The 19,925-nt window shown below is 32.2% G+C and overlaps 1 protein-coding gene across 1 annotated transcript; it reads left to right on the top strand.

Annotated features, from left to right (window-relative positions):
* Nucleotides 1-1,077: 1,077 nt before the first annotated feature.
* On the top strand, nucleotides 1,078-17,395 carry LOC140049654 (uncharacterized). The gene is made up of 19 exons (XM_072094604.1): nucleotides 1,078-1,158; nucleotides 6,514-6,892; nucleotides 7,027-7,275; nucleotides 7,622-7,756; nucleotides 7,887-8,027; nucleotides 8,284-8,415; nucleotides 8,817-8,957; nucleotides 9,188-9,499; nucleotides 9,655-9,722; nucleotides 11,648-11,888; nucleotides 12,016-12,300; nucleotides 12,725-12,803; nucleotides 13,013-13,487; nucleotides 14,034-14,133; nucleotides 14,599-14,672; nucleotides 14,925-15,176; nucleotides 15,549-15,703; nucleotides 16,225-16,360; nucleotides 16,545-17,395. The coding sequence occupies exons 1-19, from the start codon at nucleotides 1,078-1,080 to the stop codon at nucleotides 16,626-16,628; spliced, it is 3,519 nt and encodes a 1,172-aa protein (XP_071950705.1). The 3' UTR covers nucleotides 16,629-17,395.
* The last annotated feature ends 2,530 nt before the right edge of the window (nucleotides 17,396-19,925 follow it).

Here is a 19,925-nt window from a genome sequence, read left to right as displayed (position 1 = left end):
ATTCCTATTGCAGTAAACGATGTAATTAATGGAGTAATTGCAGTAGAACAATTGTTTACATAATTCCTAAGACAGGAGGGAAAAAAACAGAAAACGTTTAAATAAAATGGTTATCGCGAAAACAGCAATTTGAACAAAGAACAACAAATAACAGTAAGTAAAATTCAAACTAATAATTCCTTGTTTTGTGTTTGTAGAATAACAATGTACAGCAAATTATTCTGTATGAGGTTAACCAATGGCCAGAAAGTAAACCTGTTCCTGAAATTGATGCATTTGTTAAATTCATTATGACGATAATGGAAGGACGTGCTACGTCTTCTACCAATACATCGATCACTGTTCATTGCACGTGGGTATAAATTTAAATATTCTCTACTACTTGTTATTAGAATATATTAATATATTAGTAAAGGAAAATGTAGCGTATTCTTTCTACAGCAGTTTGTCATCTTTGGAATTCTCTCCATCGTCATTTTACTAAATCAACTTCTATTGCTATTTTTAAAAAAGAACTTAAAACGCATCTTTGATTTTTACTTCGGTTTAGTTTATTCTGTCGCTATACAAATACCTAAATTATTATTATTATTATTATGTAATACTAAAAATATTGCAGTTTTATAATTATGTTAATTAATATTTGTGTTTTCAACGTAGACACATGACATGTGTTTCCGCATCCAAAAAAAAAAAATTGTCGGTAAATTTGTCAACCAATCAGGTAATCAATTAAAAAATAAAGTGCGCATGATCATTCATTACAAAACAACTAGGTACACACTCACAACACAAACATTTTTCTTCTGGTCAAAGGTTAAAACATTATCGCATTTCCCCGATAATTATCCGATTTGAATGAGATAATTATCGGTTAATTTTTAGAGTAGAATCGGTAAACCCCGGTTATCGGCTAATTATCAGTTAATTTGGAGCTGCGGAAACACTGCGGGCCTGTAAGTTGGTCAGTTTTAGATTCAATTTATAAAAACTAAAAAAACACAATCTATATCAATCTCTAGAGACGGTGTTTCCAGATCAGGGTTGTTTTGTCTAGTTTATTCTATGATCGAGAAAATGCGAGATGACAAGGTGGTGGATATATTCCAGACGCTTAAAGCACTGCGGTCAGCATGCCCCACTATGGTGGACTCTGAGGTAATTGTTTTATTTAGTTTTAATAGTGAGGAAATTTATTTTATAAGAAAATTATATACGTAACCAGGGGGGGGGGGGGGAGAAAGAGTGAACCCTGGACTAACTCAAATCTAACAAGCACATTACGTGAACGTAGTACTTTGTATTTAACAGTAGTTTTATAATTATTTTACTAATTTAGGTCCAATACAACTTTTGCTATGACGCTGCATTATGTTATCTGAGAACGTGTGATGATGGCAACGGATTATCGGAATAAAAATAAAATGAAGTCAATAGATTTATTAACTGAGTTTCAACAACAGTGGCAACTGCAAAATACATATTCTATCAGCAAACCATTATTTAGAAAAGTACCCATTTCTAACAGCTTTATTTCGATAACCCTAAGCAGAAAAGAGACATTTCTTTTTCATAGGAAACTTTCGTTTACACGCTCCACTAACCTACGCATACTAAGAAAAGATATGAACATGCGCAGAAGTACTCTTTTACTCGACATCTGCTACAGTAGTCTGCTACAGTAGTCTGCTACGAGTGTATTGTTGTAAAAATGAAAGCACTCTGTTCATTAGCAACGAAAGTTGACAAGTACTATACAAATACGCAATAGACAAATACATTGAACAAACATTAAGATTCAAGGAGAAATAAAATAAATAGTATTCTACTTTAAGGAAGATTGAAATTAAACAAACTTTCATCACTGGCGGATAATATTGAATATGAATCATACTTTTTTTGTGTCTTGTGAACACTTGTTGACAGATATTTACTTTATTAAATGAAATAAACTAAACACGGGAAGGATCGAAATGAAAACCACTACAAGTAATATTATGATTGAAGCTTATGTACACACAAGTTATATTGAACATACTAAAACGGTCTGCAATCCAATTATACACACACGCACACAAATGTAGAAAACTGTAGGCCTATCCTACAAATATCGAACTCATAATGATACAACTTTATCAGTATATAAATATGTTGTAATATCTCGAATTAGGTGAAGGTGTATTATTTTATCTAATTTGATATTTAATGTATTTCTTTGTAATTTAATTTAAGGCACGTTTACACTTTATAAATATTAATTAATAATAAATTAAATATTACTAAAATAAATGATAATTGTTTAAAAACTATATTTTCATCACTGACCATAATAATTATTGTGTGTGAATAATAGTTTGGTTTTTGTGGCATATTTACACACATAATCAACTTCAAAAGTCAAAGCTGAGGCGTAGGTCTCTGTTAGGATATTAAACATAAGAGAAGAGTGGGACTCTTCCAGCCAGAATTTTCGTGTTAAATAGACAGCTTTTCATGATATTCATTCGGAAATCGATATAAGCGATGATTGATATAATTATAAATCCTTTAGCAATTAAAACTAACATTTCTGAATAACTATGTTGCTGATTTGCAACAAAAACACATTTTAAAGATCCAAATTATCTGCCCAAAATAAGTTCACCTCTTAATAATGTAAATGAAAAGTTTGTGTTTGTGGAGTAAACATGACTTTCTTGAAGAAAATGAACATAAACAAGTAAAACGTTGACTGACGATTAAATGAAAGGTTTGAATGTTTTCGGTAAGATGTTGAACCAAGATACAATACTTTAAAGCAATCGTAAACAAAATAGCTGTCGTGGAAACGGCACCAGAAGAATTGGTAAGTTTTTTGTTTTATATAAATAATCCTGAATATAAATAAATTCAACAATTTGGGTATATTTAAATAAAATATACATGAAATAATCAAACGCAAACATTCAAAGAGTGGAAAGAACTTTCTAACATCAAAACCTAATTATTACGACAATTTGCATTATGCTTGCTTATCTTAGAATTAAGCATACTTTTATAGATATCTAAATTCACAAGGAAACAATAAATCTCGTTTTTTTGTATGTGATGAATGCTTTTGACGTTACAATTATATAAACGAGTAGGAACTATGTTCGTTATATTGTTTTACGAGGTAATAAGTGACTCTTGAATACAAAAGGAAACACTGCAGTTGTATTTAGTGAAGACTACTGGTTATACACAGTATAACAATACTTATACGGTATTTTACTTTTAGATAAAGTGTACTTACGTTAAAAATATACAAGCCATTTTTGGATTCTGGAATACACGAGTGTCAATGCTAGTCGAGATGTTGAATAATTGTTTCCCAAAGTTGTTCCTCCGGGTTATAACTCTTTTTTTGACGTGCCAATATGGATTATCAGGTACGTATGCTATGAATAGGTAGGCATAAATTACTAGTTTGGAATCAATGATTAGGATATAGGGAGAGATGGTGGAATAGCGCGGATGTCCAAATGATTACAATTGTTTGATTTGATTTGCTTTCCTTATTTTGTTTTCTGAAATTGACTTGTTTATAATATTGTCAGCAAATAATTGTTGCTAAGCTACAGTAATCAGAAAGCAGAACATTGTATTATATATTTTACATACACATATAACGTTTGAATGCTACTGTGATATAACGTTATATATATATTATGCATGATTGATTTATAGAATCATGAAGTAATCTATATATAAATTATGGTTAATTCTGACATAGGCGAGCACAATGGAAAAACTTCGGGACAAAGAGTTTTATTGAATAAGCTGACAGGAATAAAACTGTGGGCTATCTGTGTCCCGTTAGGACCGGGATACGTCTGCTCATGTTGCAAGCCGTCTAAAACGTCTTCCTTCTTGGGCCACTCTATCGCGGAAGTTAGTTTCAAGAGATGTTTAAATTAAATAATGTATTAATTATTAGGATGGTATTTATTTGAATAAACGTCCCCAATAAAAAGTCACTTTGAATAATAATCCCCATAGAGGGAAGTAATAATGATAATGATGATGATGACGATGGCGATGGCGGCGACGGCGATGATGACGACGACGACGACGATGATAATGATGCAGATTTCTAGAGCGCACGACCACCACTAAAGGTGTTCAAGGCGCTTTTAAATGCTTATAGTGTGGAATCACCTCAGATTAAATGCACAATAAAAATGCGAATTTAAAATGGAAAGAATTAGGCCTATGACTCCTATATGTATAAGCTTGAGCAAAAAGATGAGTTTTTAAATTTTTCCTTGCAATATACCTTATAAATCATTAAATAATTTCTTAAACATTTTCTTAACGGAGAAAGATTGGTGGGGATATGTGTTGTGAATAAAGTACGAATGATTGTCGTTATTTTTTTAAGCCTACTTGTCGTCAGAAGTTTATTGACCGAAATTTTCTACATACGAATTTGAAACCAATATCAGAGGGAAATCCTAGAAAAGGCAAAACCTAGTAGGCCCTATTTTACTTTCTACAGAATTATATATTATTTAAAATGTTCGGATGGTATCCATGCATGCGGCTTTTGGCCTTAATGGAAGTCTACCTGATCCTTTTGTATATTTTTTGCTGTGTATTTTTTTTTCTTTATGGATGAAATAAACTGATTTGTGACTTGTGTTACTTGTGACTATTTAAAAAATCGAAATAATTAATATTGTTTTCTTTTAAAATTAATGATTGTTTTTAGTCATTACAATCTGTATTTTAATATTTACAAGCACAAAATACACACACATACTCACTCATAAAACACAAACTGATTTTATTTTACTTTAGAATCTGTTGCTGGTTTATTATCATTTTGATTCGATCCTTTATGAGGTAAAAGATTTAAGAAGCGAAATACATCAATCAGGTACAATTGAATAATTAGCCACAGTCGAGAGAATTTGTTTGGCCTGCATATATTAGTTTGGTGTGGGCGTTGATTTTTCTAGTTATTATTGCCAAAATCAATTGAAGCATATAAACTCTGTAACAATGCAAACAATGGTTCTATATTACAAACATCCCGGGATACTTGCTGGAAAACTGATTTTTTAAATATGCTTTACTTCCTTATTATTCACAAGTTATTTTAGTATTAGCTACAAGTCAACATTTTCTAATCATAGTTAAGATGTTGACCAAACGCTTTCCAATTTTGTTTTATCTAGTCATAACTCTCAGTTTGACTTGTGAACTAGGAGTATCAGGTATGCTTTATGATTAATTGCTGTTTTTAATAGTTTACAATGAGTGGTTCTAATCTATAATGTTTAAAATAATTATACGAAAGTCTTCCGAACAAAGAGAGTTTATCGTAAAATAATTAATTTATATATTTCATGATATTCTAGGGAAGTATTAGTGGCCTGAATGACCTAAATAATCTACCTTTTACATGGGATTTTTAAAACTAAGTATTGGTTTTAAAGTGAGCAGGGCCATATACATGGCTGCTGCAGTCGCGTGCTCAAGTTAGTGTTTACCGACCGACCGACCGACCAACCGACCGACATAGTGAGCTGTAGAGTCGTGTTGCACGCTCGCGACTAAAAATAAATCTACCATTTAATTACATGTGAATTTTAGGAATACGTATTTGTTTTAAAATTCTAGATTTAAAATGTCTGGTTAAAATTCTGGGTTGTTTGTCGGTCCGCCTGCGTTCTTCTCTTAATGGTCAAATCATTGCGCCTTTTATACCTGTATTCATCCAATGATTACTTTTAAATGTTCCTTCCCTTTAAGGTTCCTTCTAATAATTTCCGGGTGTCGACACACATCCCTCTCGGATTTATTGTACCAATACTTTTAGTTACTTACTCTTCTACTCTTAATTGATGTTCGTATTTTTAACAAGCCCATATACATGGCTGCAGCCGCGTGCTCAAGTTAGTGTTTACCGACCGACCAACCAACCGACCGACCGACCGACCGACCAACCGACCGACCGACCAACCGACCGACATAGTGAGCTGTAGAGTCGCGTTGCACCACATGACTAAAAAATAGTTCTGAGTATCTTTTTAAAAAAAATTGTATTTACGCTTTTTAAATATGTTTGCCGTATGTGACCTGATATTTTTGTACTCTGGGCAAATTTCTATTTATCAGCTGAAACTTGATTGAATAAATCATTTACTCTCAATAATTGTTTGGAATACTTCATCAAAAGCCCATTCATGATCAAGATGTTTGTAAAAAGTCATTTTGTTTAAGGCCTACCTTGGCAACTCGCTATCTTAATTCTATATGCATATATAAAAGATTGAAATTACACTGTAACTGGAGACATTCTCGCATACTACAATATCACTAACTCCCTAATAGAAATTGACCATATTTAACTCTCTATCTAAAACTTAGAGAGCCCCCTTCATTGAACGTCAAGTGTAGATTAGTTGCCTCAGGTGACAAGGATACCAATAAGTATGGTAATTGCAGTAAATTGACCGATTGCCATTTTCTTTTCAGATCCATTAGATTTTAACATGTTTTTCTGGCACACCACTGACGACATCTGGTAATAGTTATTTTCGTGGATATGCACTTCAAGACGACAAAGACATTAGAAATTTATCAATTGGAATATTATACAAGAATATCGATGGGAAAGATAACGTGACTTGGGCTGATACGTCTGCCGACGAGAGTGGTGCTAGAAGAGAGCAAACGATAGATATGCCAGACGGTAAAATATTTCACACAAGTAGCAGTATTACATACCGGGTATTCGACTCCCACACTTCACTGGGTGTTACTAACTTACAAAGTCAAACTGAAAGAGTTGGTGTCTTCTCATTTGAAGCTAATAAAACTGGAATAGTCACAAATTCAGCAATTGTAATAACATCCACTTCTGGTGAGTATGGGCAAGCTTTCCCCACAATATCTTTAATTGTAAAATTATCTTAGGATTGTTCATAGAACTACGTTAAACTAATTCTACGTAAATAAAAGTATAGATTTTTTCATTATCCAATTATTATTTTACAGCAAATATTGTAATTGAGTACAGAACGATAACGGTCGGTATTGGAGAGTTTGTCACGGTCAATCTCAGTAAAGGTGATGATCTTAATGATTTACGTTGGAGACATAATTACGGTGAGGAAATACACAATCTAAGGGGTAATACGTCTGTTGTGATTGAAAACATACGAAGAAAAGATGATGGCGTATATGAATGTTATACAGGTGATAGTCCTGATGGTAACCATGGTATCATGAGGCTGATTGTTAGAGGTAGGTTTTAACAGTTATATGCCTACTTTTTTCAAGGAAATCCAAATTGTCTTGCTTATCATTAGGTATATTTGTAGCCATTACTTATCTCTTCAGCTATACAGATGTGTACAACGAATTCTGATAAAATGCAGGACTATTGTTGCACTATATTAGATTGGGTCTGATAAATAACTTCACATAATAAAAAGAATTTATTGTGTGTGATGATTTACTGATAAAATATTATTAATTTTATTTTATTATATTTATCCTTATAGGCCAACACGTAGCATTTCTGGTAGGCTTAGGAAACTCGCTCAATTTATTACAAGTCATTTAAATTGTTTTCTATATTGTATATTAGCTTGTCCTTCGCCAAAATGGAATCCTCCAGATTGTGAAATGGACTGTCCCGTATGTTATAATGGCGGAGTGTGTGACGATAAGACGGGTGTCTGTATTTGTCCAGCAGGATTTCAAGGCAATTATTGTCAAACTGGTAAAGACAAATTCATGTTTAAAAACATATCAAACATAGCATGTGATTTATGTTAATTATGTTTTGATTATTACAAAATAGCAATGTGTAAATAGAATATACTGATACGGAAATGATTGTTTACTAATAGGCTGTGGAAATAACAACTGGGGTCGTGAATGCAAAGCTGTATGTTCTTCTGTTGGGAATTGTCAAGGATCTCTTCTATGTCCACCTGATCCAGTTGGTTGTGCATGCATCAATGGTTTTGGAGGAAGTGATTGTGAAAGAGGTTAGATTTTAATTAGGTCTATATTATCATTAAATGTATCAGCAAAGATCAGAAAAACAATTATGCTAAAAATAAACAATTTTCGTTATTTATGGTAATGGTTTGTTGAATAGTATGTTTTATAATGTATACCTAATTAATACTTTATAATTGGTCAAGTATATTAATAGGCCTATATTTTCCATTATTTGTGCTCTGCTTGTCACCTTTGTGAAATGAGTTTTCCTACAAAAGTTCTTTGTTTTATGTTTTTAAGTTTGTGAGGATGGTTACCATGGAGCTGGTTGTAGGCAAAAATGTAACTGTGATATCATCAGTTGTACCCAAGATACAGGATGTACTTCTGGGTCAACATGTTTGTTTGGCTACACCGGTGACAGGTGTCTAGGTAATGATATTTGACAATTCGATACCATTTTCTTTTATTATCATTTTTATGTTTCCTTTGTAAATATTGTTAACTTACCATGTAGAAAGAAAAACAACCTTGAAAATACTGTACAGTCTTATTTTTGTGTGAGAACCATGAACAGTCAGGAAAAAATGGCAAAATGTTTCCTACTTTCTAGGAATTTGATCAGATAATCTATATTGTTAACATGACCACAGTGCCATTTTCCCTCTAACTGTAGAGTATACTTCCTAATGAGCTGTACCGAATGTGATAATATTGAGCAAAGAACCTATAGCATATGTTCTTTAGATTTAGACAATTGCAGAAGCTTGTATTAGTTTTGGAGTTAAATAGTTTTAATGACAAACATAATAATCATATTTTTTTTTGTAAAGAGCCTGTGTCATGTCAATCCGGATACTTCGGTGTCTTGTGTAACTTCCCATGTCACTGCAAAGACTCTGAAGAGTGTAATCGAGATGGAAGTTGTACTAATGGATGTCACGAGGCTTGGGCTGGACCAAATTGCAGCATAGGTAACGACACACATTTATTTATATTATGAGGAATAATTAGACCCTAAGCTTTGAGATACTTTTCTGAATTTAAAGTTGGGAGAAAGGAGAAATGGAGAGGGTGAAGAAAGGTGAACGAAAAAAAAATCACCTTCCATGCTTACATGTTTATATTGTTTTATTAATATAAGTTAAATTAAAAAGCACCGTTTTTGTTAAAAATATACACAAATATGTGTTTTATTAAATAGCTTTACCATACCACACTGAATCGCAACGTGATATAAATCAGACAGCAACTACCTTAACTTTTGACGTCACTTGGATTCCTGGTGAAGACTATGGAACAGGCACAATCACAAAACGGAAGCTTGAGTACAAATCATCTCAAATGGATTCATTTATATCCATGGCTAAACCAGATAACGATGTATTATTTGTTATAAATAATCTCATCCCAAATACACAATACCAATTTTACTCTCAATTTTCGAGGATGGTTGGTGGTATTGAGGTAGATGGACCAAGAAGTGCACTTGGAACAACTAACACAATCTGTGAAGGTCAGTTATAAAATTGAAACATATTGGACTACTTTTACATTTTTATAATGTGCATTTTGAGAATACATTTTAAACTATATTTATACAGAAGCGATTTAATAAAGCATGTCGTCATGATTTTTGTTTGCTCAGCAATTTCATTCTTTATGTTATAGAACCTTTGGAAGAACCTGAGATAGAACTGAAATCTGTTGAAGAAAACCAGGTCAAATTGTGTTTAGAGGTTTTAAAGTATTTTTTTTTGTTCACACGTTTTGCTTGGTGTAAATAATAGTATATCAATCTTGTTTCCTGTTTTTCCGTTTATAGATGCCGGTTTCTTACTCCAATCCCAGTAAAGGGAAACAAACCCATTCCCCTGAACTACAGTAGTAGGTTTGAAAATTGTATATAATTATAATTGACTTACGTGTTGTATAGGCCTACATTTTTTACGGAGAGCTGCTGTAGACAAGGATAATTCCACAAATCATTCACTTACGTAAATGGAATTTTCGTAAACTTGTTTTATCCGCTAACAGGATTAAAGGGGGATTCTGGGTTTAAAATTGCTTTTAAATATCGTTTATTTATTAAATAAAAAATATTATAACAATATAGACATGTCAGAATGAAGAAGTAATAACGAGAAATTAAAAAAATTAAATTTCATATACATTTTAGGGTAAATTCATGGAAAGTCTGTTTTTCTGCAGCTTAGGGAAGCTCATTAATATTCATGAGATATTCACAAAATCACGTCACCAGTGGATTCAAAACTCTCTCTCCCCTGTCAAACGACGACCACCCGATCATTGTGAAATACATTTTTTTGTAGATTTTCTAAGCTAGGCCTAAAGTGTAATAATAACAGTAGTAGCATATATTTATTTGACATTTAATGAAATACAAAATTTAGTACAGATTACGGAGTCATAAATTATACTATTGTTATACCTCTATACTATAGTACAGATCGTATTATCGGCTTCACGTACAATACTACTCTAGGCCTAGCCTAATGGGCGAGAGCCATTCTGACTAGGGATTCCACGCCACGATGGCTACGTTAAAACAATGGGGTCCCTGGGCCTAGCTAGCCTACTACTAGACGATTGGCCCATAAATAACAAAACCCATCCTATCAACCAAACTCCTAAACAATCTAAACCTAAAACGTTCTACAAAATCGGCTGTAAATATTGAAGCAAAACAAGGTCCGATCGCCGCCGTCCACACGTATGGTGTCCCGATCGTCTAAGTAGGCCTAAAATAAAATAGGCTTAGGCTAGTTTATTCTCCAAAAAAGCGGAATACTCATGCATCAAGCAAGTAGACCAGGTAGTAGGAAGGAGACCTAGCCGATCCGGCCCAGTTAAAAATTGAGCTAGCTAGTGTAGTAGACCCTATGCGAATTGATACTACCAGGCATTTTACTATAGGCTGCACTACACAAATATTCCAACTCTCTCATTCGAGCTATATTATCTATACCATTCCGGAAGGTCGAGTCGACCTTCAATCAAATACTGTACATCGTTCATGTTGTGATTATAGACGGGGTATACTCGACCCGACCAGTTTGGTATTGTTGTATCTGCTTATAACGTGACGATGCCAAGCATGGGCAGCAGAGAGAGCACGTGTATCGTCGTCTCGCTCGATCCTCAGCAGGAATGTACAGTATACGTTACGCTTCATTGATTTTGATTTTTCCCTAAGTCGGTGTGAAAATCGGCAAACGTAAAGTGCAAACATATCTAATTTTTCACTGTTTTGATGAATTTTCATAAAAAATTGACTTTATAAATGGGAAGACCGACTAAAATTACATCAGATAAGTATAATTTTACAAAAGTAATTGATATGGTTAATGATAACGAGTCGTCGGAAGATGGACCATTTCACGAATTTCCTATTTTGTAACCACAGTGTGATTTTGCCGTAGCTGCACTTTTAATCTGGCCTGATTTCACAGCCTTCGTTCTGCTTCACTGGGCGCTTATATAAATTGAAACTTTTACCGTTCAGGAGACAAACAAATATATTTTACATTTTTTACTATTCATTTTAAACCCAAATCCCCCCTTTAAGCTAAATTTCTATTGGCCTATGTCTGAAAAAGTTCTCATTCTCATTCTTTCTGACGGATTATTTTATATAATTCAGCCTGTTTCTAGTGATTATGAACGAATTCAGTGTAACTATATTCTTCGATATCAAGTGAAGTACTCGGACATAGATGGAAATATACTAAATGTAGTCAACACAACAAGCAGTTCTCAATTAGAAGTTCAACTATCAGGATTATCAAGCTGTACAGATTATGTCGTAAACGCTCGAGTTGTTAATAACTTAGAGATTGCTGGTAATTGGGGAGAGGACATAACGGTACAAACATCGCCCTCAGGTATGCTTATTCCTATTATTAACTATATTGTATTAAATCTAAAGATTTACTCATAGGATAGTCCTAATAATCACAGTAATTATTTTTAATATAGTATAGGCCTATTTATTCTTTTTTCAAATAATAGAGCCATCGATACAAAGCAATTCATTTTCAAATGGAACACATTTACTGATGAAGTGGAACGCTTCTACATGTGACATTCCAGACTATCAGGTGACCTACCATTATGAACTATCAGGTGGAATATTTCAGCAAGGAACTACAACAGAAACTGAAGTTGTTTTTGACGAAGGCATTGATTCGTGTATAGAATATACATTCACAGTTTTAGCGTCTTATTTAAACGTAAGAGGGACATCTGACGTAATGACCATTATCTTTGGTACAGATTGTGATCAAAAGAAGCAAGGTTAGTTCCTTACTGTTTGTGCTTTGTGAATAGAATTCAGTAACTATAAAAATCGAAAATCTTAGTCCTACGAAGAAAAATATTGAACTTTGAATGGATTATATAGGTAAACAACATTTTAATATAAAAAAATAAATATTTTTTTCTATTAAAGCCATTGTTTTTTTTTTATAACTTATGCCTAATGACTACGTTTTTTTCTCTCCTTTGTGGCGTAAACCACCACTTTATTCCTTCACATCATAATTAAATACATTACAAATAATCAGTAATATTTGTCTTCAAATATATATATTTCTTTAATCATATTACTTCTATTTTTCCCTTAATTTCTTACATTTTCCTTTGTACTGTTTTGCTACCCCCCCCCCCCCTCCTCAAATGACTACTTTATGAACATAATAAGCATTAAATAATTTTCTAGGTACCGTAATAGGAGTTGTAATTGGCTCACTAATTTCCGTAGTTGCCGCAGTAGCAATCATTTTGGTAATATTTAAACGGTAAGTATTATAATACTTTTTACAGAAATATTATTACAAACATATTTCAGATAATAAGTACAGTATTACAAAAATAATATCATACTAAATTGTAAATATTACAACTATCTGCATTAACAAAATTAAAAAAAAAAACAATTACAGAGAATATAAAAATGGTGATGACGTACACATACATTCTTTTAAACATTATGATTTGTTCATTTCAGATTTAGACACTTGTTTCCCAAAGGCAACGTTGGTAAATCTTCAACTAGTCAACAAAATTTAGGCCTAAGCACGGTAGATACGGAATATCAAAATGTGTCTGAAAAAGAAAGAGGATATGAAAATATTCAGTCTACTGCTGCCACTAAATCTTCTGCCATGTATGTATACACAAAACCAGAAAAGGAGCCTGAACATGCCTATTGCAACAGTGCTGAGCCCGTATACACGCAGCCAGATTCTGATTTGGAGCCGGAACCTGAACATGTTTATGACGTCACGGAATTTGCAAATAACAGTGAATATACTAATATTAAGTCAAAAGTTGTTGCTTCTTCCACTGAACCCGTATACGCTGACCCTGAGCCTGAGCCGGACCTTGTTTATGAAGAATCTGAAAATAAAGACTATAAACCTATTGAGTTATCCGAACTGCATGGCTATGTAACGAAGCATCAATTAAAGAAAGAATTTGAGGTAAAGCATGATTTGTTCTAATTTTTAAATTAATTACCCATTATCCTCTCAGAATCAACACCAGAACGAATCTCTCTATATTACAAAGAATTACTGTCTGACTGTCTTGTTTAACTAATTAGTCTTATATTAATAAAGCATAAACAAAAACCGAAAAATTGAATTCATAAAGTTATTAAAAAAATGATAAAATACATAGAAAAGAAAAAAAAAAATATTTCCCAATGAAATAATATGTTTCTTTCTCTCGAGTTTTTAACACACATAAAAACTGACTGCCAATTCTTAAATTACCTAATGAATTTCATACAAAAGGGGGAGCAATACATTGCCTAACACGTTATGTTATGAAAATTTTAAAAAAGAAGAAAATACAAAAATAGTAAATTGGATTTCTTTCGCCTGCGTTTTAAGCACACGCATAAAAAGAAAAAAAAAAAGGAAATGGCTATGACTAATAGTAGCAATGTTGGTTGTGACATCGATGACGAATATACGATTCGGATATCCTAAACATTTTGTATTAAACAATGCATTTATTCGCAGACGTTGCGTAATTTGTTTCCACATCCTGGTGAAGATCTTGCGTCACAAACTAGACGACAAGATGTCAGTTGCCAGGACACATTTCATAATGTTTTGTTCCGTAAGTTACATACTTAATACATCAGTGTAATTAACAATGTTGATGATAATGTACCCGAGAATTCTCGGTATGTACAAATGACGTAAAAGTAGGGCAAACAACTGACCAATTATTACTATACGTTGACTATTATTGATAAAGAAAGTTTTTAAATATAATGTGGTTATTATTAAACAGCAAGAACATAACGTCACAATTGAGAACGGTTCAATTGTGTAATGTAGTAATTTTCAGTCGGTTTTTTATAGCAATTTTGAATTGCATGTGTTCATCAAAGATTATTAAATATGATCACGATTTTGATGTGGATTAGAACCTCGACTGTCATAAGCCCGATTATTAGTAGATCAATTAATTCAATTCAATTCAAATTCAAATAAACATTTATTTCTTTCATTCATATTTGAGTAAAAAACATTATAATTTCTGATATTAAGCTTCTTAAAATTATTTAATTTATCACAGTGACTAAAGGATGTTTTCAACTAAATCTGGATGTTGGCAGTGGTGCAGATTACGTAAATGCTGCGCTCATTGAGGTATGAGGACATGAACGTTTCATTCAAAGGAAAGCGAGGGGCATAAGCTAGCGCTATGTGAAATCAAACTGAACCTAAAAACATGTTGTTTCTCAATTAATATGAGAACGTAATAAAATGAAAAAAGATCTCAAAAGCAATTTGTAAAGATAGTAATATTCACCTGCAAGACAATTATAGAAGAAATACTCTTTTTTAAATACTTATTTTAACACAAATATTTTCCGGTGTTATCTTTTATTTATATCCTAGCGTCACAAGGGTCGCCGTGCTTTTGTTGTTACTCGGACACCATTATCGGATACCACGATCGATTTTTGGCGTTTGGTGTTTGATTGTAAATCTGACGTCATTGTACAACTACATGAGATGGAAGACCTAACGAGTGCCATGTACCTCCCGAAAAAGATCAACCAAAAACAACCATTTGGTGAATTAACCGTGACTGCTAAGTCAAACTTTCAGAACGAATTTATGACTGAGAGAAAATTAAATCTAAAAAAGGTTAGACCTACTAAATTTTTTTCTTGTTGTATTTTACTGAAGTACCATCTCAAAATAATTGTAATGCATGAGTTACAGCAGTATCTATATTTTTAAAGTTTTATAACAAATATAATCAATATTCTTTTGAAGATTACAATATAATAGATACCTACACCTCTGCACTGAAACCAACTAAGATTATCCTTATTGTAGTAAGCGATGTAGTTACTGGAGTATCTGCAATAGAACAATTGTTTACATAATTCCTAAGACATGATGACACGTTTAAATGAAATTGTCATCGCGAAAACAGAAATCTGAACAAAGAACAATAAAATAGATGTTTGTAAGTACAATTTAAACTAATAACTCTCTGTTTTGTGTTTATAGGATAACAATGTACAGCAAATTATTCTGTATGAAGTTAACCAATGGCCAGAAAATAAACCTGTTCCTGAAATTGATGCATTTGTTAAATTCATTAGGACGATAATGGAAGGACGTGCTACGTCTTCTATCAATACACCGATCACTGTTCATTGCACGTGGGTATAAATTGAAATATTCTCTATTTTGTTATTAGAATATTAATATAGGCCTATTAGTAACGGAAAATGTAACGTATTCTTTCTACAGCAGTTTGTCATCGTATTATGTAATACTAAAAATATTGAAATTTTATAATTATGTTAACATTTTGTATTTTCAACGTAGACACATGACATGTGTTTTCGCATCCAAAAAAAAAATTTGTGAACCAATCAGGTAATCAATTAAAAAATAAAGTGCGCATGATCATTCATTATAAAACAACCAGGTACACACTCACAACACAACCATTTTTCTTCAGGTCAAAGGTAAAACTTTATCGCATTTTCCCGATAGTTATCCGATTTGAATGAGATAATTATCGGTTAATTTTTCTCGAGTAGAATCAGTTAAACCCCGGTTATCGGCTAATTATCAGTTAATTTGTAGCTGTGGAAACACGACGGGCCTGTAAGCTGGTCAGTTTTAAATTAAGTTTTATGGAAACTATAAAAACACAATCTATATCAATCTCTAGAGACGGTGTTTCCAGATCAGGCTTGTTCTGTCTAGTTTATTCTATGATCGAGAAAATGCGAGATGAAAAGGTAGTAGATGTATTCCAAACACTTAAAGCACTGCGGTCAGCATGCCCCACTATGGTGGACTCTGAGGTGAGAAGACAAGTTTTTTTTTTATTTAGTTTTAATAGTGAGGAAATTTAGTTTATAAGAAAATTATATACGTAACAATCGTAGGACTAACCAGGGAAGAGTGATTAACTAATCTAATAAGCACATTACGTGAACGTATTACTTTGTATTTAACAGTATTTTTATTATTATTTTACTAATTTAGATCCAATACAACTTTTGCTATGACGCTGCATTGTGTTATCTGAGAAGGTGTGATGATGGCAACAGAGTATCGGAAGAAAAATAAATGAAGTCAATAATTATAACTAGGCATAGTCTAAAAACAACGAAGACTGTAATTTGTAGTGGTTAGGAAAGTGTATTTAATTATAATCGACAATTTCTTTAAATAATTACCCTAAGCAGATAACATTTCTTTGTCATAGAGAACTTTTGTGTACACGTTCCACTAAACTGCAAATGCTCATAGTGATTTTTTAACTCGACATATGTGTAGTCAAGCAGAAAGCTCCTATTATTTATTAGCAACGAAAGTTATCAAGTGGGTGTACAAGAAAACACAATAGACAAATACTCACTTATGTAGAACACACAATGAGTACACAAATACGATTCAAGCGGAAACAAAATAAATAAGATTTAGAATTAATGATTATTAAAATCGAAAAGACTTCCATTACTGACTGATGTGATTAAAATAATATTGAATAATCAATAAAAACAATTCCAGACTTCAGTAAAGATTATGACTGAGGTAAGTAATTGTGCTTTAATAACTTTTTGACAGATATTTACACTATTATATGGACAACTGAAAATATAAATAAAGTTTATGTACACAAATACAAAGATTGAACACAGACTGCAATGCCCATATCCAGTAATCCAGTATCAAACTCATAATTTGACAACAACTAAAAAAAACATGTATATAGTAATATCCAATAGATCTCACCTTGCAAATCCATACTGAATGTGAAGATGTATTATTTGATCTAATTATTATAATCACTTCTTAAATTTGATGTAGGAACATTGATAGTAATATAATATTAGAACTAAATAAATAAATAAATAAATAAATAAATAAATAAATAAAATAAATTGAATTGAAAGTCGGGGTTTTCGTCCATTTATTGTGTGTGAATTAGTTAGGTCTTACTCTTATTGTTTTATTTACATCTTTAATAAACTATCTCAAAGTCCAAGCCTAGGCCTACACGTCACAAATATTCTTGACTTTCTGGTCGAATATTAAACACAAACCGTGTAGAACCACCAAGGGGTGGAAGTGAGAACCAGAAGTTTTGTGGTAAAGAATAATAATCTGAAGACCTCAAAAACAGAGAGAATTGTAAATTGAAATAAACAAAATTCTTATTAACTAAGTTGCCGTCTTACAGCAGAAACAAAAAAAGTCAGCTCCTATTAGGCCTAATATAAACAAAAGTTAATGTTTGTGCGAAATTAAAGAATTAAATAAACATAAGAAAGAGAAATTAAATAATAATTAGTAAATTTATCATAGTTTGTTTGAAAAATATAACTTATATAAATCTGCTGTTGCTTTTGCATACATTTGACATACGCAACCCCTGTACTGGAACATTTTATTGTATCAACATTGATTGATTGATTGAGTTTGAATACAAACCAAATAGGCTAGACCAACACAGATTGGAATATCTGAAGAGGAAGGCGTATCATAATAAATAAGATTAGATTAAAAATATCATTCAGCTTTACATGGTATTTATAAATAAATGAAGAATAATGCCATTAATGCTAAATTTAAGGCGTTAGAGTAAAAATAGAAATTGAGTGTCAATATAAAGTGTAGGCCTACTTTTGTCATCTCTGGTTTGTATTAGATAATAATTAATCTCAAATTTCTCTTATTATCAATTGAGCATGTGAAAAAGGATGCAATAATCAGAATAAAAGTCCCTTTTACATTGAATCATATGTAAATAAATGACACATTATACACACAAGGAAATACTTGATATTGCAGACGAATTGATAACGTGTAATATATTGTTTACTTTATTGCTTCATCTGTAATTGTATTGCTTTATATCAAACGGCATTTGTCTGAGATAAGTGTCGGACTAGTAAGTGACGATAGTGGAGATGACTGTAGCATTTTTCCCAAACTTGTTCTGCCTGATTATAGCTCTCTGTTTGGTGTTCCAATTCGGATCTTCAGGTAGGCGGCCAGGTAAACCTGGTTCAGCATCTTGTATTAGAATTGCGAATAAACTTGTATTATCGTAAAAATGAGGGCAATATATGTTTTACCACTAATTCCAACCCATATTCAGGGGACACGTCTATTAAGGAGAGGGGACACTTTTATTAAGAAGAAGGGACAATTTTGAGTGTGCTTAAAAAATGGTTGATTTAATAAAAAAAAGACAAACAATTATTATATTCATATAGATGGTTTTTAGTACAAAAATGGATCTTCATAATAATTATATGTTTATGTTTCTCTGGCTTTGTCCAATGCATGGCGATTTTCATGTGTGTTTTACTTCATTCGTATACAGCAATGTTATCATTAATTTCCACTCATTAATTTGTACTTTGTATTCAAGGGACTTTAACTACTTTATAACCTACACTACCTGATTTTACCACATTTTCGTTGTCTGTCCGATTTCAAAAACTTTTTCAAACAAGTGAAATCTGACCAATTAGTGGATCCATGTTGTAAAAAAATGTGTTTAATTTAACAAATTTACGTATTACACAAGCTTCAATTCTTTTCAATTCCATGTATCCTGTTTTAATCATTGTTCAATTTGGCATATTTGTTTGCCATATAAATCTGCATATCTTAATACAGTAGAACGCATATTAAGGGACTTTTAAGGTTTAATTTGGTTATACTGTACTAAATAGTATTAAAATATATTTGCACAGCTTAGAAGATTGTATTTCATTTTTCCATGTTAGACACAATATAAAATGTCACCAATCCCCAATCCAAGTTTAAGTAGGGCCTATAAGGATTAATTTAGAAAGTAACACTTTTACACCGTTGGAAATCCACTAAGGACGGTGCATCTTTCTTTTGTGTATTACTTTACGGCATTGGTTACACCTAATTCTCAAATTGCTTGCTTACACAATTTCCTGGTTGAATTTCTCATTTTAATAACTGTAGCCTTATTTTATCATTTGAAAAATTTACACTTCATATGATTACCGAAAGTTACATCATTCAACGTTACAGAAAATAAATATAAATCATTTTAAAGTTTGAAATGTGTGGGACTTCTGTAAAATCTGCACCGCTGATCATAACATTTTTTAGTTGTTACATATCCATTAGATACAACACTGTTCTCTAAGTCAGCATGGATGTAGTAATAGTGATTTTCGAGGATACGCAAGTTGCAAGTTTAAAATTTAAAATGAATTATTTTTATCTATCTATTTGCAGATCCATTGGATATAACATTACATTCTTACACACCACTGACGTCATCTAGTAGTAGTGGGTTTCGAGGATACGCACTTCAAGACGATAAAGACATCAGAGATTTATCAGTTGGAATATTATACAAGAATATCA

This window comes from Antedon mediterranea, chromosome 5, assembly GCF_964355755.1.
Source record: "Antedon mediterranea chromosome 5, ecAntMedi1.1, whole genome shotgun sequence".
Classification (NCBI taxonomy): Eukaryota; Metazoa; Echinodermata; class Crinoidea; order Comatulida; family Antedonidae; genus Antedon; species Antedon mediterranea.
The sequence above is the reverse complement of the archived record's forward strand: the minus strand, read 5'-3'. Positions and strand labels throughout refer to the sequence as shown.

Bases quoted from the DNA above. Each gene is read 5' to 3' on its own strand.
- LOC140049654 (XM_072094604.1), top strand. From the start codon at position 1,078: ATGCGAGATGACAAGGTGGTGGATATATTCCAGACGCTTAAAGCACTG. The intron at 6,893-7,026 runs GTGAGTATGGGC...ATTATTTTACAG, and splicing joins TGTAATAACATCCACTTCTG to CAAATATTGTAATTGAGTAC. The intron at 9,500-9,654 runs GTCAGTTATAAA...TTTATGTTATAG, and splicing joins AACTAACACAATCTGTGAAG to AACCTTTGGAAGAACCTGAG.